The sequence below is a fragment of the Tachysurus vachellii genome, chromosome 14, assembly GCF_030014155.1.
Source record: "Tachysurus vachellii isolate PV-2020 chromosome 14, HZAU_Pvac_v1, whole genome shotgun sequence".
NCBI classification, from domain to species: domain Eukaryota; kingdom Metazoa; phylum Chordata; class Actinopteri; order Siluriformes; family Bagridae; genus Tachysurus; species Tachysurus vachellii.
Genome location: NC_083473.1, coordinates 5386766 through 5408471, shown reverse-complemented (window position 1 = coordinate 5408471; position 21706 = coordinate 5386766). Strand labels below are relative to the sequence as shown.

Genomic DNA, 21706 nt, shown 5'->3' with positions numbered 1-21706 from the left:
TGTGCCGATAACAGAGGAGCATGAAAAAAGCATAAATAAATACTGTGTACTGTCTACTGAGTCTACAATATCATAACAACATTTGATGTACAGATACAGAAGCAGACAAATGTGCTGTGTGTTTATATTTTGGTGGGATTCAAATGTCCACACAAGGATAGAAATGTCTGATTGTCTTGACAGTGTGGGGACATTTGGCTTGTACCTATCCTCACAAGGATAGTGAGATATAGACAGATAGATAGATATTTGATTGTGTGTTTGTGTGTGTGTGTGTGTGTGTGTGTGTGTGTGTGTGCACGTACCTGGTGGGTTGTGCCAGCAGGGCATCACTGCTAATTCTGTAGCTACTAAAGCTGTTAAAGGTTCCTGGCTCCATGGAAACACCTGCCACGTTGCTGTACAGATTCTCCACCAGTCCAAACATTTCCATCATTCTAAATCCTGTGTGTGTGTGTGTGTGTGTGTGTGTGTGTGTGTGTGTGTGTGTGTGTGTGTGTGTGTGTGTGTGAGAGAGAGAGAGAGAGAGAGAGAGAGAGAATAGAATATATATTCACTTGTTCAACTGAATTAATTGTCCCAAGCTTATTTTTGTCGTCATGTGACAAATAAGAGGAATAAAGCTGAATCAAATTCACTTGTTGTATAATAAAAACAGAACGGGGCATTACTTTTTGTGTACAATAGAAAACTCTGACTTTGAGTCATGCCTGGATCAGGAATCTTGCTCAGAATCATGAATCAGATAAAAGGTCCACAAATCCATTTCTGTTAACGTTACCATCAGGTCTTACAGGAGTAAAATTGAGTAGGACTTAAATTCGGACAAATTCATGAACACGAATCGAGATTGAAGAGTTTTCATTTGTCATGAACGCGGTTGTATATACAGTATATGACCTGCAGTGAGATTAGCCTTAGACTGTTCATTAATAAACATTCATTCATTCATCTTCTACCGCTTATGCGAACTACCTCGGGTCACAGGGAGCCTGTGCCTATCTCAGGCATCATCGGGCATCAAGGCAGGATACACCCTGGACGGAGTGCCAACCCATCGCAGGGCACACACACACACTCATTCGCTCACGCAATCACACACTAGGGACAATTTAAATTAGTAAAATTAGAAATTAGTAGTAAATATTTTACAACAGTCAGAAACCTAAATATGAATATGCGCTTTGCGCTGCAGCTGGAATTACTGTCAAAAGTGCGGTTAGAGTAAATAATAATATTAAATATATAAATAATATTAGTCTAGTGTGTTAGTGTGTAGACGTACTATTGTGTGCATCAATCAGTTAGTATCTATACACTAGTGTTTTGTGGGGACCGACCTGGTAACGTGCTGCCGCTCATTGCTACAGAAGGACAAGCTGCAATACACAACACAAAAAAAACCTCAGAGAGTGTAACAGACAACTCACACACACACAAACACACACACACAGATTTTTGCATATCAACACATACGTTTGGATTAGAGACTTACTCGCCGTCGCAGCCTCACAGACAAACGTAATGAGTTTCTCTTCGATCTTTCGAAAAGCGTCGAGGTCGTCCACAAAGAACACGTGCCTTTCGCTGGGCTTGCTGGCGATGCTCACCAGCTCTCCGTAGTCGGCGTCGGCAAAACCGATTGCAAACACGATGTAACCTGGAGTCAGATAGGAACATTAGACAAGTTGCCAAAGACAATACATAACAAAAGCTATTCCTCACGATCTGGAATACAAAATATTAGACAGCAGGTTAAATACAGTGATTTAAATCGGAGTGGTTAATATTTACTCTAAACTCATAACAGCACTGTCTTTCCTCTCTTGTCCGATACAAATAGAGATAAACAGATAGAAATGATTGTCACTTGATATTTTAAATAAACCTGACTTTAAATAATATCCTGTGGTCAGTTTTTACATACAGTACTGTCGCTTCACAACATGAATGATGTGAACATGAACAATACACACCCCTGATGCTTATATGTGTCATGGTTGCTCCAGAAGGTTGCTGAACTATGTTGCTGATTTCCCATCAGCCCCAGCATATCATATGCTCTAATTACTTTCACCTGTGCCTCATTTTCACCCTGATTAGCACCGTTATGTACCTTCCGGTCTCCTGTGTTTCAGCTTCTTACTGTCAAGTGTTGGCTTTTTATTGTTGTTTTTGGGTGTTGCAATGTATGCCATTGTCTTCTTCATCGTCTACATGCCTTGCCTTGTATTTTATGTTTCTTTTCATGGCTCCTGAGTTGTTTTACACATTAAAAATGACCATGTTTATAAAAGTTACCTTCTTTATGTCACTCACATAAATACCCACATTAAGGCATAAGGCTATACAGTCAGCTTTATCGACAGTGACAGAGAGAAAGACACGGTCACACTGGTATCTAACCTTCCATCTGTATCTCATGGGAGATTTTGTTGACGTCGTCTTGGGAACGTCCGTCCGTTAGTACGACTAGCACTTTGGGTACACCCCTCCTGGTTCCTCCGGCCCTGGTGAAGACTGCATCCTTCACATGCTGCATAGCTCTACCTACAGAACAGAAGTCAGAGTTCATTAGTTCGTCAGTCACACATTTAACATACTATATGTTACCAAAGTTCACGCTGTTGTTTGCTTTAATTCTACATTTATAATACGCTAATAATTTGACTTCAGATCAAATCATCAGTCTTATCTAATGCCTAATGATGATAATATCTCGCTTAGCCTGGATACAAACGTCTGTCCAAACTATCGGCTTAATGCTTTAGACAAAACATGGCATTTATTGTGCACAAGAAACTAAAAGAAGATAATACATGACATTACTACAGCACATCATAAATACCTAGAAGACATTGTCATTTCCTGTTCTTCAGTATCATGTACAGTACAGTACAGAAGCTCAGGAGAGATAAATTTACCTGTTTTAGTGTTGCCTCCTTTATATGAAATCCTCTGAATAGCATCCAGGAGACTCTCCTTGTTTTCATATGAGTTGAGCTTAAACTCGGTGCGAGCATCGTCGCTGAACTGGGCTATGGCTACCTTTAGGGGGGAAGAGAGAGAGAGAGAGAGAGAGAGAGAGAGTGAGAGAGAGAGAGAGAGAGAGAGAGACAGAGAGAGAGAGACAGAGAGAGAGAGAGAGAGAGAGAAAGAGAGAGAGAGAGAGTTTCTTGATACTGAAACGAGGCACTTCGGACAATATAAGAAAGTTATGAACGCACCGATTGTCTAAATGTAAATGAGTTTAAGAACAGACATTCTGCACTGTCTGACCTGTGTGCCTCCAGGTCCAATTTCATCCAGTGCTCCTGCTGTGCTGTACAGGAAGCGGATGATTTTTAGGAAGTTGTCATCGCCGATGCTCCATGAGCCGTCAACCAAAAACACAAGATCTGCCTTTGCGGCTTTGCAAACTGGCAGAGAGAGAGAGAGAGAGAGAGTGTGTGTGTGTGTGTGTGTGTGTGTGTGTGTGTGTGTGAGAAGGAGAGAGAGAGAGAGAAAGAGAGGAAAAGAGAAAGTGAGACTGACTGAATGACTAAGACAGCAGAACATGAACTACAACAAAACCTTTCTCTCCTACGAAGTTCTTTCGAGCTCTTTTAAGTTAAGGAGAGTCTAGAAACTCTCAGGATTAGCCAGCAATCTGTATTAGTGTTTGTTTGTTTGTTTGTCTGAAAGTTTTGTCAGAGGAAAACCACCGTTACCCACAATCCAGTTGTTATATTTATTGATCTTATTTTTTCTTATATATATATCTATTTTTTATATTGTATCTATTGTATTGTGTGACTGGTTATCTGAACTGAATGAGTTTAACCCAAACCTCAACTCAAAAAATAGCTGTATGACTCCATTAAAAAGCCAAGATTTAGCTAAATAACATGACTAATACAGTCTATTACTAATTCTCTCTCTCTCTCTCTCTCTCTCTCTCTCTCTCTCTCTCTCTCTCTCTCTCTCTCTCTTTCTCTCTGAATTTAATAAAAATGTAAACAGAAATTGCATTAATAATAATAATAATAATAATAATAATAATAATAATAATAATTTCTGCTTATTTCTGCTTTCTGTCTTTCTCTCATGCTTAAACTAAATCTGATGTTTAGTATCATAGCACTGAGCTTTGAGCGTATATCAAATCTAACACCAGTAATAAGAGCCTGTGTGTCTCCATAGTAACGCTCTGATGTTTATTCCTCAGTGTGGGTTTCTGATTGAGTGAAATAATTGATTTTGGCAAAAATCAAAGCTGTAAAATGTAAAGCCTTAAAAGTCAGCAGAAGTTTATTGCAGATGATCTGACGTGTGAATAGTGTTGATAACTTATAGTGAGGACTAAAATCTTAATTTTTTAGTTATTAAAATGTCATTGTAGTGTTGTTTGTGTGTTAGCTGTATGTCATAAGCGTTTTATTTGCAGTTTCTGACGCTTACCCTCCTTAGCGACAGGGATGGTGGGGAGCGGCGTGGTGGTGGGAGGCCTGGTGGGAGGAATGGTGGGCACCGGGACTACCAGAACACACAGAGATAAACACACACAAGAAGAGACAGAAGGGGAAGAAGAGCGAACATGAAAATGTTTGTATTAGACAGTTCAAACCACCGGGTGTCGAGGGTTTCTTCTAAAAGTGTTCATCTATAGCCTACGCTCTGCTTTGGTTAGGAAGTGTTGTGATGATACGGTGTCTCTGTTGTCTTTGATCTGTCTGATTATGTGTCTGATTTGCTGTCTGATTAAGCCTCATGTCTCATGAGATCAGTGACAGTGGATGAATGTTTATCTGTCTGAGTTTAAGTTGAGGACAACTAGCGCCACCGTGTATTAGACTTCACAAATTCTACTCACTTCAAAACAAAGTCAGAAATTGAATAGGTGCCTGGCTGCTGCTGCATACCGCTTCACTGCATTCACAAAGGATGTAAGTAATTATCACTTCTGTGGGTGTGTGGATGTGTGTGAGTGAACCTGCATGGTTATGGGTAAGTGTGGTGTACAAGTGTGTATTTGTGCACATGCTGAAACCTGTTATCCTAGAAGTGCCACCTCTATGGGTTGGATTATTCGATTGAACATAGCAGACACGGAAATGCAGTAAAATGTGTATGCAGTAAACAATGTTGAATCATTGTTCTGACCATTAATCACATATGAAATAAGTATTTTAAAAATACTTGTCGATGATTAGCAGGCATTTCTTTTATACTAAAGTGCAGTTAAATTCTCAATAGGTCTGAAGGTCCTGCCTTTCTATAACAGTAGCTCCTGTATATGTGTGTGTGTGTGTGTGTGTTTGTTTTAAATAATGGACACTGTGCCATTATCGGTGCACACTCACGTGTTTTCTGGATAGTGGTGACAGCAGGGCCCTCTACCTCCTGTAGCAGAGCATAAACACTGATTTTGTATTGCGTGTTTGGATTCAGGTCGCTAAAGCAATGCTTGTTGTCAGAGCCATCCAAGCTCACTTCCTGCTTCTGGCCATCTTTAATATAAAATCAGAAAGAAATGTAAATGCAGACAGAAAAAACGAGCTCAGTTGATGCAGTGTAGTCACTAAGTGCACTAGCCTCTCACTCATGGCCAATATCTAATGTACTGTCTCTAAGTTTCCACATTATTATAAATATCATGCAGTGATAATAGTGATTTACGTAGCTCTCATGTGGCAAGTTGATTTTTATTGTTAATAAACAGTTTGTCTTTTCATGCACCAGCTTCCACCTTGTCAAAGAACTGAAATGCTTTTACAAAGTTGTTTACATCCCATTAAAGTGTCAAAAAGCAATTAATCTCAGCCTAAAATGCATCATGAACATTTTCCCTGTGTGTGCATTCGTCTTTTCCAACTTCCAAGCCTCCTTCTTCTTCTCATCTCCCAGGTCATATTGACTGTATCATTTCAGTCAACTTAACAAGTTATATTAAAAAAAAATCCTCAGGTCTGAATGATCAGAAAAACCCACTTAGCTCAAAAGATACTAAGGACTTAGTAAGTTAGTCCTAGCCACATAAAGTGCATCTGTGCAACATGGTGCAAATAGTGCAAGACAAAAGACAAAAAGACAGTGCAGGACAAAATCAAACATACTGTACATACTGTATGTTCTTTAGTACACATCCAGAAATACTGGAATAAACACTTAATATAGTAGCAGCGGTTATATGAGGTATTGTAATGTATTGTGCAAAAAATGTGAAATACTTAAATGTATAAATGAAAACATTATAAAAGACAACAAAACAAGAAAAGTGTGACAGCTTAAAAATATCAAATAACTATTATTATTATAATTATTAATATAATTATAATTATTATCTTATATTTTTAGGAACCGGCGATATCATAACATAGGGCCACGGACTTGACAGTTTCCCCAGCCATCATATCCTCACCCTCCTGACCTGCCTGCTGTAACACCCATCCACAATAAAGTCCTAATAAAGTGCTTCTGGGCTTTCTTCTGCTTCATAAAGCCACCTGCACTGGTCATGTCTTAAAAACTGCAATGGTTATACTGTACGCTTCAATTTGTCTAATTGTCAGATGCTGTGGTTATACTAAAAACTCAATGTGTTTACAACATCTTGCTTATTAACACAACTGTTACTCTATTCTTTTCATGATTAAGTATTGTAACACTGCGTTTCTCATAATATCAAATGGTCCTTCCTTTTAAGTGTAGCTGATCCAAGGCTTTCTCTCTAATGAATTTCTTGCTCATACTTAGCTTTGACTAAGTCTTTAGAAGTATAGAACTTGATTATTCTGAAGCTGCTTAGCAACAAAGTTGTTGTACGTAATGAAGCTAAATAAAACAAAAATAAGTTTCCATAGAGTTCAATGGTATTGACAACCGCAACCGGTCCTCATTCTAGTCAACAGGAAGTACACTGTGACACCTGGAGACGAAACGTTTGTTTATCATTGTCAGTGATGGAGGTGCGACCTCAGAGCCTATCAGTGTCAGTTCAGCATCATGGACATTTTTCCTCCATCACAGCACAGTGGACTCCACAGTCTACAGACACACACAGGTTATCAATCCCCTACCCCACACAAACTGTCTTGTATTCTACAATATATATGAGATGCACTGTAGGATAGGGAAACGCAGTCTGAGACTCGAATACATTTTTAAATGTTGTGTAATTCACTGTTCCGCCTTTTTTTCTCTTTTTTTACAAAATAAAAATGTGGTAATATGTTTTAAAAGAATTGTCCATACTAGAGAAAAAGTAAATTATGACTATATAAATAAACAAAAGAAAGATGGATAGTTTGGCAAGATGGCAAGAAGGTTTTGAATCCAGAGTTAAACTTTGAATCAAACTTAAAATCAAATTCCGAAGTTCTTAGAGAATTCCACATTCAATATAACATTAGTATGCAGTGCAGTGTGTGTGTGTGTGTGTGTGTGTGTGTGTGTGTGTGTGTGTGTGTGCGTGTGTGTGTGCATGTGTGTGCACAAGATCTGAGCGCCTTTCATATCCAGCTGAGCCTCGGGCGTTTGTCTCTCTTTACAGAGAGCAGATTTACCAAGAGCTCAGTTCTTCATCCCCACTATGAGAGAGTGAGAGCGTGCCTGATTATAAGCCACAACCATCTCCCACCCTCACACATAAAGACTAAAACTACATCCTCATCTTGGTCCAAACTCCACAAGGAGTTCTTACAAAGGCAAGAGGGCTTTTCCGGAAATTCTGTGAGTTTCTGCTAAATCAGCTTATCGGATGGATGAAGCTTTACAGTATGCACCTTTATTTGGAAAAAATGTGTATATATATGTATATTCTCAAGACCTTATAATACACCCAGTGCTGTTTGTCTTTTTCTTCTACACTGTAATAATTTAAGAAGAAAGAAGCCTTAATTTCTCATATACACATCACAGCACAGTGAAAAAAATATTGTTCCTATATCCCAGTTTAGGACTATGAGGTCAGAGCACAGGGTCAACTGTAATAGAGCACCCATGAATAAGGGCCACCCAACAGAGGCAGCTTGGTGGTGCTATGACTTGAACAGCAACCTTTTGAGCACCTTAAACATTTGAGCCAACACTGATTTCCAATCCAAAGTCAACCAGAAGACAATGATTTCACGATAGGTTTTGCAGCTGGTTCCTCTCAAGGTTCCTCATCACTTTTTACTATGGCATACTCATTTGATATCTAAAAGTACATCTAGGTTTTTAAAGCCTCTTTATTGACATGTTTTTTTTGAAACTGCATCATACAGATGAATCTAAACTGAACATACATTCTGTAATGTACCTTTGGTGCTGTGTATGCAATGTGTTTCACAAATCTTCATCTAGATTCATCTGCCATTCATTTAAAAAAAAAAAACCCTCAGGAATTTAATAGCTCATTTTACAAACTCATAAACAATTTTCCCAATTGGACATTGTGTGTGTATGTGTGTGTGTGTGCCAGTGTCTAAGATGTGAAAATGTCCATTGTACTCACTGAGCAGGGACTCGATGGTCACACGGTACCGGGTGGCGTGAGAATGAGCTTGCCACTGAGCACACATACTGTTCACTCGTACCTGATAGGTGTTCAGATTTGTTACGCCCAGGTACACTGTAGAGAGAATAAGACAGGTGGGGATTATATATATATATATATATCTAAACATAAACTGCCATTCTGAGTGGGGTATAAATGATGGTGTGTAAGGAGCTTTTAGTTGTACTTTATTCTCTATACTGTTATTTAACACACAGCAGCCACTATTTATTTCCACAAGTGTAGTTTTATTGACCGGCAAGGGTCAAGGTTTTTATTTATCATGAATACAGTTACATTGATTTTCAATGGAATAAAAACCTTCCTTAGATTGTGCATATTAATAAACTAAATTCAAGAACTAAGTTACTATAATGAATAGAAATAATACAAAGAAAAGTGTCACATCGCTTAACGTCACAGGCTCCGTTTTACAGCAGCTAAAAACATGGCCACGGACTTCGACTCACAGCATGCCCACATTCACAGTCACAGACTTTAATAATGTGCACCTGTTTATCATCTTTGCAGGATGTTTGTTTGTCACCTTTATTTAGCCCTTGGTTTCAGTTCTTCATTGTGATGTATACACTCTGTTTCTTTGATCTGTGATGATACATTTATGGCTTTTGGTAGAAACAATTATATAAAGCAACAAAAATTTTTATCTTATTTTATACAGCTGAGCAATTGGGGGTTAATGGCCATGCTCAGGTGTCCAGTAGGGGCAGCAGGGTGGACCTGGGGCTTGAACTCCCACCTTGCCGAGCTCCAGACCAGCACCTTAACCACAGAGCTACCACATGAGCCATGGTTTAATTTTTTTTGTGTGTGTGTGTGTGTGTGAGTGTGTGTGTTCCAATACTTTCTGACAATTTCTGTTTTTTTGTCTCCCCAATTTTGGCATTCCCTGTGCCTTTTTGTTATTAAATACACACCCTGCAATTACCTCCAACCCCTGTGAATCTGCTTCGTGAGAAAGAGGTAATAGAGTGTGATGTGCAAGACATTTACATGTTAAATGTAGTACTATGATGTGCAATTATGTTGTATCTAGTAACGGTGCGGAGTGTGCAGAAATGACATGTGCATATAATTTACATGTAGTAACAGGAAAGCGGAGAATTTCGGTGAACAAGGCTTTATGGAATCCTAAGAAAGAGACTTGGATGAGATGGAGAGATGGACATGTAAGTGTTAAAGAGTCTGATGGCTTGAGGGAAGAAGCTCGTCCTGAGGATACTCAGGGGAATGAAGTGTCAGTTAATAATCAACTAATTTCTGTTTCATTTCTTTGAATTCTTGTCTTCATTACACTCAGTTATGATGAGTTTTGCACTGAAATTAATTTTACTACTGTATCAATATACAGGAAACAAGCAGTCAGCTCTGTTAAATAAACAGGTGAGTGGCACAGCAGAAAAGCACTTGTGTTATCATGAGGAGGCTTTGAATCCAAAAGATAACACAGCTATCTGATGATGCTGTAGCTGCTACACATATCTCAGAGTAAACGTGTGTGAGTATCGTGCTGTTGTGTAACTCACGTGTTTTGGCTTTGCCAGTGAGAGCGTCGCTGGAGCCTGTGGTGTACGTGGCAATGACCTTTACACTGTATTCTGTCCCACTCAACAGGTTTAAGATCAGCATGGTGTTTACATCATCACCAACGAATGTCTCCAGGGCCCGGCCTGGTACTGCACACACACACACACACACAAATGGTTCCTACAAATAGTTCAATTAATATAAATCTTTATTTGAACATAATCTGCATTGAAGCATGTGTAGTATGCGTTGCAGTCTCACGGTTGTTTCTTTTTTGGTTCCGTGGTTCAGAAATTATGTGCTGAATTCAAGCAAATAGCCATAGATATCTACAAGTATTTTAGTCTATAACATGCTTGATTTTCTTGAACATAATCAGTTCAGTTTGTGATCATACACCAGCTGTTAAATTATCCATGATACTCCCGATCAGAGAAGATTGCTTACACACTCAGTACAGATGATAGGGGAAGTTTTTAAAATCAAAGTTAGCAAGAATTTCTGTACTGATGTACTGTCATATTTGTCATTTCTAGTAAGCATGTGGAGGTGTGTTTACCTGAGATGGGCTGGTAGATTACTCTGTATCCCATAGTGGGAGATGGTGGCGTGTCCCAGGTGATACGGAAGCGATTGAACCATTCTTCTGACACCTTCAGGTTCTTAGGAGCAAGAAGAGGCACTGAGGGGAAACACAGAGAGATCGAGAGGGAGAGAGAGAGAGAGAGAGAGAGAGAGAGAGAGAGAGAGAGAGAGAGAGAGAGAGAGAGAGAGAGAGAGAGAGAGAAATATAGACAAACAGACAGAAATACAGACGAAAAAGGGGTGATAGAGAAACACAGAGAGAGGGGGAAACAGAAAAAAAAAGAAAGAGAGAGAGAGAGAGAGAGAGAGAGAGAGAGAGAAAGAGAGAGAGAGAGAGAGAAATAAATAACACAAAAAATTGAGAAGGAATGCTTTCAGTAATATGCACTTTACTCATAATCCCAAAGTGATTAGACACGTACATGTGCGAGCGGAGCGTGTACTGGCTGGTCCGTCTCCGTCTGCATAAACAGCTGTCACACTCACTCTGTATTCTGTGTCTGACATCAACGGCTGCAACACCACCGAGTTCTGATTGCCAGGAACCATGATCTACAGAACCACAAGAAGTTCACTTACAGTAGGTTTATCATCATTCTCTGAAGCGTGTTGACAGAACAGGCCGTTTATTAAGCCTTAAGTGTCAGGACAGTCAGAAAATCAGAATCAGAATCATCGCAGGTCTTAATGCATTAAAATCCAGTCACTTCTTGAGGTAACATTTTTTTTAGACAGATGTCGAATTCATATTTTTGACAGTGATGTTTGGAAACCGGGGAACATGTGACTACACTATACAGTAAACATGTAAATATATGCTGGTATATATGCAGATATATGGTGAAGCTTTTTTGAGGAGATATTTATTTATTTAGCATTGGGGAAGGAGTCTAAAGTGTCAATATTTTGTAACAGTGAGTAACACAGGAAAGTGTTCAGGATAGAAGTCTTTGCACATTTTGAACTTTGTGTCTCATTAACGTTAAGAGTGAGAACAAATAGAAGGCGTTAATGTAACAGCTCTGTATAGCTTATTTAAACTGATAACTGTGGGGGGCACGGTGGCTTAGTGGTTAGCACGTTCGCCTCACACCTCCAGGGTTGGGGGTTCGATTCCCGCCTCCGTCTTGTGTGTGTGGAGTTTGCATGTTCTCCCCGTGCCTCTGGGGTTTCCTCCGGGTACTCCGGTTTCCTCCCCCGGTCCAAAGACATGCATGGTAGGTTGATTCACATCTCTGGAAAATTGTCCATAGTGTGTGATTGCGTGAGTGAATGAGAGTGTGTGTGTGCCCTGCGATGGGTTGGCACTCCGTCCAGGGTGTATCCTGCCTTGCTGCCCGATGACGCCTGAGATAGGCACAGGCTCCCCGTGACCCGAGGTAGTTCGGATAAGCGGTAGAAAATGAATGAATGAATGAATGAACTGATAACTGTCAGGTCTGCAAACTCCAAATCCCAGAACACACCACAGCCTACAAACACGGCTGTACTGGACTTTATTACTCACAGCACCCCTCCACTCCCAGGCTCACAGTCACTTTTATACATATCACACAATAATCACAACCACCACACAAAAGGACTTTCACTTCACCTTTTTTCACTTTCACCATGTTTCTGATGTTACCAAACCTTTCGTTAGTGTCTATCTGGTTTAAAAGTCCATGCATCCTCTACACTGCTTATCCTGCTGGCTCACAGGGAAACTGGAGCCTATCTCAGGAGACAAGGCAGTGTACATCCTAGACAGGATACAAGTCTATTGCAGGGCACAAATACATACACACTTACACAGAGATGCCAACCACTCTACAACACCTGTCTTTGTACTGTGGGAGGAAACCGGAGTGCCAGAGGGAAACCCTTGAGTCAAAGGAAGAATGATCCCAAAGAACGACACTTTTACACACACACACACACACACACACACACACACACACACACACACACACACACACACACACACACACAAACCTATTGAAATCATTCTCATGGCTGGATGGATCAGGAAGCTGTCTCCAGATTGTGATAGACTTTAATATCACAGACAACATTGTTGACAAACTAGGAGCCAGTTTCAGAGACGACTTATAAATGTCCCATATGTATAGAGACTTTTGGGACATCTTATAAATATAACCCTAGAGAGACACTTGACCAGATATATGCATGTGTTCCTTGATGCTAAGCTTGTGCAGACAGTCACATCTATAACACTGGAAATGCCCTACAGAGATCCTAGTGATTATAAACTACTTTATAGGTAGCAAGTCACAACGTGTAGAATATCTACAATTTAGAAAACAGGCTTAGGATAAATATCATAATTCAATCTCATTTACAGAGGACTTGTTGAAAGAGTGTTATGAAAAATAGTACAGATCTTCCTTAAATGTTACAGTTCATTATACAGCAATGGGTACACTGTGTGTGTCTACACAATGCACTATGATCAGATAGATTACAGATAACAGAGAGTCATAGAGGTTTAAACTGGATCAGATTTTACCAGTAGTGACATTAACACATCCTTTACAAACCAGATTTATAATTGAAAATGCAATTTATTCTATCTGGTTTAAAGTGACGTGACATATAGCTAAGTACGGTGACCCATACTCAGGATTTGCTCTCTGCATTTAACCCATCCAAAGTGCACACACACAGCAGTGAACACACACACCGTGAACACACACACGAAGCAGTGGGCAGCCATTTATGCTGTGGTGCCCCCAACTGCTCCCCGGGGACCGCAACATAAACGGCTGCCCACTGAGGTGCTCAAGGGCACCTCAGTCATGGCCGGACTGAGACTCAAACCCACAACCTTAGGGTTAGGAGTCAAACTCTCTAACCATTAGGCCACGACTTCCCCAGTTAAACATTTGAGGAAATTCTCTTTCGCTTTGTCACTGAAAAGCATACATATCACAAACATGACCTGGACAAAACATATTTAATTTAAACATTTTAAAGTATATTAAACCTTACGAGGAGCTATAAAACTAACTATAAGCTACCACTGTTTTTCAGAAACAAACAAAAGCACACATGCATTGCCAAACTATTTTTTCCCTTCTTCATAAAGTGTGCCAGCAGTGCTGGAGTGTCTGCATGTTTTAGATGTGCCCAATAAAATGTGCCTAAACGTCAGCCTCATAAATCAACAGCCACAGAACAAACTTCAGAAGGAAAAAAACAACAACAACAAAGTATGCTTTTATTCTTGAGCCTATTTGCCGTACATTTAAAAAAATCATTTTAAAGTTCTAGATATGTTTACCGTTATTTACCATATTTACTAGTTCTTATGATTTAATACTTAACTTCTTCATAAGTGTGCTTCATAAGACTGCAGAGGAACACATGATGCTATTGTAGTATTTTACTGAGTAAAGCTTAAAAAGAGAGGTGATTATGCAGTAATAAAACAATACAGTAACACAGAAACACTTCCAGTCTGCTGGATGAGACAAGAACATCATATTAATTTTCATCATATAAACCAAAGATATGACAATGTTCCTGGTAAATCCTTTTAAGACAGCAGAATAATAATAGTAATAGTATTAGTAATAATAATAGTAATAATTTTTGACTGTAACACGGCACCAAATGACATGACTTTCAATGGCTGGAAATCTTAACGGTCTTTATCATCACTATAATTACAAATCTAAATTATAAATGGGCGGGCATGGTGGCTTAGTGGTTAGCACGTTCACCTCACACCTCCAGGGTTGGGGGTTCGATTCCCGACACCACCTTGTGTGTGTGGAGTTTGCATGTTCTCCCCTTGCCTCGGGGGTTTCCTCCGGGTACTCCGGTTTCCTTTCCCCGGTCCAAAGACATGCATGGTAGGTTGATTGGCATCTCTGGAAAATTGTCCGTAGTGTGTGATTACGTGAGTGAATGAGAGTGTGTGTGTGTGTGCCCTGTGATGGGTTGGCACTCCGTCCAGGGTGTATCCTGCCTTGATGCCCGATGACGCCTGAGATAGGCACAGGCTCCCCGTGACCCGAGGTAGTTCGGATAAGCGGTAGATTATTAAAAATTAACACTGCAGATAACAAACTGACCTCACAGGTCAATTTCTATTTAATTCTGTTTGTATCATAGTGAAAGACTATAAATGAAATAGTTATTGTTGATAATTTGGTATCAGTGTCTGACACTGGGTTTGTTTCAAAGTTTTCAAAAGAAAAAAAGATTCTTGATTAAGTTTTTTTTTCTAAGTTTAACCAAAGTGAAATGTCTTACGGTGTATTAAAATAAAATTCTCTCTCTACAATTCACAACAGTTTATCCTGACATACTAGCTGTCTATTAACCTGACGAAAGAGATGCCTTGGTTGCTCAAAACAACCCCCCCCCCCCCCACACACACACACACACACACACAATGCAATCCAAATGAAAGTTTATAGAGCATGCTTTCTGAATGAAGTATTTTGGAGTATGTAACTGAACACAGAGTTATGAGCAGCTCTTAAACTTAGCTGACCAAAAGTATCTTTACATGTTGAGGAACTGAGAAACTGTCCACTCTATTTCTGGTGCTAAACCTCTGCCAGCGATTCTGACAGAGCGAGGCTATGAAAAGTTACATTAAATGTAAATACAGGCACAAATAAAATGAACACTGTATACCACTAAATAGTAACATGAGCAGGGTTTTATAGGAGCAAATCATACAAGGGTTTTAGCATCCAACAAGCCTCTGGACAAGCATCAAACAAGTCATGACAAACAAGAAAAACAGAAGATGGCATGCTTAAAAGAGATTTACGGTGTGCATCTTTCTTGGAAATGGCTGCAGTATATGTGTACTGTGTATTAGTGTGAGTGACAGCGTGACAGCTGTAGTGTATCAGTACAGTGTGTCATTGTGAGTGACAGCTGTAGTGTATCAGTACAGTGTGTCATTGTGAGTGACAGCTGTAGTGTATCGGTACACTGTGTCATTGTGATTGACAGCTGTAGTGTATCGGTACAGTGTGTCATTGTGAGTGACAGCTGTAGTGTATCAGTACACTGTGTCATTGTGAGTGACAGCTGTAGTGTATCAGTACACTGTGTCATTGTGAGTGACAGCTGTAGTGTATCAGTACACTGTGTCATTGTGAGTGACAGCTGTAGTGTATCAGTACACTGTGTCATTGTGAGTGACAGCTGTAGTGTATCGGTACAGTGTGTCATTGTGAGTGACAGCTGTAGTGTATCAGTACAGTGTGTCATTGTGATTGACAGCTGTAGTGTATGAGTACACTGTGTCATTGTGAGTGACAGCTGTAGTGTATCGGTACAGTGTGTCATTGTGAGTGACAGCTGTAGTGTATCGGTACACTGTGTCATTGTGAGTGACAGCTGTAGTGTATCGGTACAGTGTGTCATTGTGATTGACAGCTGTAGTGTATGAGTACACTGTGTCATTGTGAGTGACAGCTGTAGTGTATCGGTACAGTGTGTCATTGTGAGTGACAGCTGTAGTGTATCGGTACAGTGTGTCATTGTGAGTGACAGCTGTAGTGTATCGGTACACTGTGTCATTGTGAGTGACAGCTGTAGTGTATCGGTACACTGTGTCATTGTGAGTGACAGCTGTAGTGTATCAGTACACTGTGTCATTGTGATTGACAGCTGTAGTGTATCAGTACACTGTGTCATTGTGAGTGACAGCTGTAGTGTATCAGTACACTGTGTCATTGTGATTGACAGCTGTAGTGTATCGGTACACTGTGTCATTGTGAGTGACAGCTGTAGTGTATCAGCTCACTGTGTCATTGTGAGTGACAGCTGTAGTGTATCAGTACAGTGTGTCATTGTGAGTGACAGCTGTAGTGTATCAGTACAGTGTGTCATTGTGAGTGACAGCTGTAGTGTATCAGCTCACTGTGTCATTGTGAGTGACAGCTGTAGTGTATCAGTACAGTGTGTCATTGTGAGTGACAGCTGTAGTGTATCGGTACACTGTGTCATTGTGAGTGACAGCTGTAGTGTATCAGCTCACTGTGTCATTGTGATTGACAGCTGTAGTGTATCGGTACAGTGTGTCATTGTGAGTGACAGCTGTAGTGTATCGGTACAGTGTGTCATTGTGAGTGACAGCTGTAGTGTATCGGTACAGTGTGTCATTGTGAGTGACAGCTGTAGTGTATCAGTACACTGTGTCATTGTGATTGACAACTGTAGTGTATCGGTACACTGTGTCATTGTGAGTGACAGCTGTAGTGTATCAGTACACTGTGTCATTGTGATTGACAGCTGTAGTGTATCAGTACACTGTGTCATTGTGAGTGACAGCTGTAGTGTATCAGTACACTGTGTCATTGTGATTGACAGCTGTAGTGTATCGGTACAGTGTGTCATTGTGAGTGACAGCTGTAGTGTATCGGTACAGTGTGTCATTGTGAGTGACAGCTGTAGTGTATCAGTACAGTGTGTCATTGTGAGTGACAGCTGTAGTGTATCAGTACAGTGTGTCATTGTGAGTGACAGCTGTAGTGTATCGGTACAGTGTGTCATTGTGAGTGACAGCTGTAGTGTATCAGTACACTGTGTCATTGTGATTGACAGCTGTAGTGTATCAGTACACTGTGTCATTGTGAGTGACAGCTGTAGTGTATCAGTACAGTGTGTCATTGTGAGTGACAGCTGTAGTGTATCGGTACAGTGTGTCATTGTGATTGACAGCTGTAGTGTATCGGTACACTGTGTCATTGTGAGTGACAGCTGTAGTGTATCGGTACACTGTGTCATTGTGAGTGACAGCTGTAGTGTATGAGTACACTGTGTCATTGTGAGTGACAGCTGTAGTGTATCTGTACACTGTGTCATTGTGAGTGACAGCTGTAGTGTATCTGTACACTGTGTCATTGTGATTGACAGCTGTAGTGTATCAGTACAGTGTGTCATTGTGAGTGACAGCTGTAGTGTATCAGTACAGTGTGTCATTGTGAGTGACAGCTGTAGTGTATCAGTACAGTGTGTCATTGTGAGTGACAGCTGTAGTGTATCTGTACACTGTGTCATTGTGAGTGACAGCTGTAGTGTATCAGCTCACTGTGTCATTGTGATTGACAGCTGTAGTGTATGAGTACACTGTGTCATTGTGAGTGACAGCTGTAGTGTATCAGTACAGTGTGTCATTGTGAGTGACAGCTGTAGTGTATCAGTACAGTGTGTCATTGTGAGTGACAGCTGTAGTGTATCAGTACACTGTGTCATTGTGAGTGACAGCTGTAGTGTATCAGTACAGTGTGTCATTGTGAGTGACAGCTGTAGTGTATCGGTACACTGTGTCATTGTGAGTGACAGCTGTAGTGTATCAGTACACTGTGTCATTGTGAGTGACAGCTGTAGTGTATCAGTACACTGTGTCATTGTGATTGACAGCTGTAGTGTATCGGTACAGTGTGTCATTGTGAGTGACAGCTGTAGTGTATCGGTACAGTGTGTCATTGTGAGTGACAGCTGTAGTGTATCAGTACAGTGTGTCATTGTGAGTGACAGCTGTAGTGTATCAGTACACTGTGTCATTGTGATTGACAGCTGTAGTGTATCTGTACACTGTGTCATTGTGATTGACAGCTGTAGTGTATCAGTACACTGTGTCATTGTGATTGACAGCTGTAGTGTATCGGTACAGTGTGTCATTGTGAGTGACAGCTGTAGTGTATCAGTACACTGTGTCATTGTGAGTGACAGCTGTAGTGTATCAGTACAGTGTGTCATTGTGATTGACAGCTGTAGTGCATATGTACACTGTGTCATTGTGATTGACAGCTGTAGTAGTAAGTACAGTGTTAGTGTTGATAAAATATGCACTTACCACTTGTTCAGCTCTGTCACCACGTGTTGAAACGTAGGATACTCTATACTGATACACATTTGAGCCGAGCAGTTCCCACGATGATAACATGCTGAATGTAGTAAAATCGCTCAGCTGCAGACCTCGCACACCCATCTTAGCCACTACAAATATGCATGTCAAACAACAAAAATCATAAAAAACAGTGCCTTTTTAGTAAAAATCTATTAAAAATAACTCCAAGACTGTTTTTCATACCTGCTGTAGTTGTGGTGGTAGTCGCCGCTGTTGTTGTTCTAGCAACTAAAAAGGGGGTAAAAGGATTATTGGAATAAATACTTGGAAGGAAAAAACATGGTATATACAGTAAAAAAACATGGCAAGTTCTTGTCACAATAATTTGGCTGCTAATTATTGGTGTTGCATTACATGGGGTTTCACTGATGGGATTAGATCTGTGTTTGGTGTTTGATTACCTGATACCCCACTGATGGGATCAGTACTTTATTTGTTGTTAGATTATCTATACTTTCCCTGATAAGATTAATGGTGAATTTGGTGTTAGATTACCTGTAGTTTCAATGAGCATGACTGTCTCACTCTCAGCTTTGTCTTTGTAGATGGCGGAGAGAGCGACCTCATACTCAGTTTGTGGCTTCAGACCCAAAATCACATAGGAATTTAGATTACCCCCAATCACCATCTACAGAGATAGATAGATAGATAGATAGATAGATAGATAGATAGATAGATAGATAGAAAGAAAGAAAGAATGAAAGAAAGAAAGAAAGAAAGAAAGAAAGAAAGAAAGAAAGAAAGAAAGAAAGAAAGAAAGAAAGAAAGAAAGAAATGTGATGCGTTAGACTTCTTCTTTTGCAATAGGCTGTTCAGGATTCCTCATTTATCTGAGAAACAGGTGAAACACTGCTAGATTGCTTAGATGAACATCAACAGATAGATTTCAACATATTACTTCATTTAAGGTCATCACTATGTCTTTCCAGCACAATACAACGTGCCAGATTCCTTCAGGGTTCAGGATACGGCCAATGCTAGAAATGTCAGAGGTCTAAAAATAATAAAAACATAGCTATAAAAAGTTCACATTATTACCTGCAGGTCAAAATATTTAACCCTTAAACAGGAAACACAAGCACATCTGATCAGAGAAGATCAGAGATCAGTATGCACCACCCAGGTTATTCCTTTATCTCGTATGACTGCATAAATTAGGGTGTACTTTGGAGGTTGGGGTCAGAGCACAGGGTCAGCTATGATAGAGCACCCCTGGAGCCAAGAGGGTTCAGAGCCTTGCTCAAGGGCACAAGAGTGGCAGCTTGGGAGTGCTGAAGCCTCAAACCCAATTAACAACCCAGAGCCTTAACCACATAAGCCACTACTGCCCTCATACACACAGTGGGGGAAATAATTATTTGATCCCCTGTGGATTTCATAAAGTTTACCCCTTTACAAAGTAATTAACGATCTAGAATTTTATGGTAGGTTTATTTTAACAGGGAGAGACAAAATATTAACAAAAATGGAAGAAATACAAGATAAAATTCAACCGCCCCCGCTCTGGAGCTCCCTACAAGAGCTCACCTCATGGGGTAAGGATGATTCTGAGAAATTTGAGGGATCAGCTCAGAATTACACGGGAAGAGCTGGGACCACAGTCACCAAGAAAACCATTGGTAACACACTTTGTCGATATTGAATTGAGATCCTGCAGTGGATCCCGCAAGGTCAATCATAGAAGTGGAAACATTCTGCTTTAGGGCTGTTTCTCTGTTAAGGGTACAGAAAGACTTGAGGGGCCGATGAACAGGGCCATGTACCATAGAATCTTGGATGAGAACCTCCTGGCCAGAACACTGAAGAAGGGTCGTGGATGGGCATAACAATGACAAGCATGAAATTGACCCAAAATATACGGCCAAGGCAGCAAAGAAGTGGCTCTAGAAGTAGCTCATTAAGGTCCTAGAGTGGCCTAGCCAGTCTCCAGACGTTATTACCAGGAAATCTGTGGAAGGAGCTGAAACGTCGAGTTGCCAAACAAAAGCCTCAAAACCTTTAGTATCTGTCTACTGAGATGTTAACAAACCTGGTGACCAACTACAAGAAACGTCTGACCTCTGTGCTTGCCAACAACAGCTTCTCCACCAAGTACTAAGTCACGTTTTTCTTGGGGAACAAATACTTATTTCACTTAATCAAAATGAAATTAATTTATAACCTTTATTTATGGACTATTGATTTCTTTGTAAGGGGGTAAACTTCAAAATCAGCAGGGGATGAAATAATTATTTCCCTGACTGTATACAAACCTGTGATGAATAAAAACTTATAAGAAGCAAATTATCTACTAAACAGAGAGATAAACCCTCCTGCTGCATGAGTGTGTGAACAAGTGTATGGTTTCTGTTGTGTTGGCAGGTCTGTGTTTACCTCTCTGGTGTCTCCTCCTTTGACTGGCTTCCAGGTGAGTCTGTAGAGGGAAATGCCAGACGCTGCATGCTGCCAGCTTACTCTGAAACTATCTGTGGTCACATCACTGCTCCTCACACTCACAGGGACAGGAACACTCCCTACACACACACACACACACACACACACACACACACACACACTTACATTTACATTACATTTACAGCATTTAGCAGATTCCCTTATCCAGAGCAAGTTACATTTTTATCTCATTTTATACAACTAAGCAATTGAGGGTTAGGGCCTTGCTCAGGGGCCCAGCCTGGTGGACCTGGGAATTAAACTCTGACTACCTTCCAATTGGTAGTCCAGCACCTTAACCACTAGGCTACCACATCACACACACACACACACACACACACACACACACACACACACACACACACACACACACACACAAGAACCACAACTGTTAATGGTGCGTAAAAGTGATTTCAGACACTGGGATGCAAGCTCTTGGGGTCGTTCTCACTAGTTGTAAAGCTCTCTGTCAGGGGATCGGCTTGTCCCTCATCGTAGATGGCGTAGATAGCCACTGTGTACTCTGTCAAAGAGGTGAGGTCACTTAGCAACTTTGTGGTGACTCGACCGACTTCAACCTAGTGAGAGAAATTAAACAATTAATTCAATTAAATAATACACACATAACACTCTGCATTAAAAGTACATGAAAAAGTGTATGCTTAATTTTTTATAAACCCTGCCATCCTGTTCACTACTGAACCAGACCATCCCTTTAATCCATACAGCAATTTAAT

General features: G+C 40.4%; 1 protein-coding gene across 3 annotated transcripts in view; it reads right to left on the bottom strand.

The window, feature by feature from the left end:
* Window positions 1–21706, bottom strand: part of LOC132856732 (collagen alpha-1(XIV) chain-like) — a 75811-nt gene that overhangs the window by 18399 nt on the left and 35706 nt on the right. For all 3 annotated transcript variants that reach the window (XM_060886456.1, XM_060886454.1, XM_060886455.1), the window contains exons 15-31: window positions 21421–21547; window positions 20910–21049; window positions 19032–19164; window positions 18720–18764; window positions 18483–18625; window positions 11074–11203; window positions 10626–10748; window positions 10066–10215; window positions 8477–8593; window positions 5343–5489; window positions 4441–4515; window positions 3280–3419; window positions 2925–3048; window positions 2407–2550; window positions 1496–1660; window positions 1341–1379; window positions 306–444 (exon numbers count right to left, since the gene is read on the bottom strand). In XM_060886456.1, coding sequence (XP_060742439.1) covers window positions 306–444; window positions 1341–1379; window positions 1496–1660; window positions 2407–2550; window positions 2925–3048; window positions 3280–3419; window positions 4441–4515; window positions 5343–5489; window positions 8477–8593; window positions 10066–10215; window positions 10626–10748; window positions 11074–11203; window positions 18483–18625; window positions 18720–18764; window positions 19032–19164; window positions 20910–21049; window positions 21421–21547 — 2081 coding nt within the window. The remainder of the gene's footprint in view (window positions 1–305; window positions 445–1340; window positions 1380–1495; window positions 1661–2406; window positions 2551–2924; window positions 3049–3279; window positions 3420–4440; window positions 4516–5342; window positions 5490–8476; window positions 8594–10065; window positions 10216–10625; window positions 10749–11073; window positions 11204–18482; window positions 18626–18719; window positions 18765–19031; window positions 19165–20909; window positions 21050–21420; window positions 21548–21706) is intronic.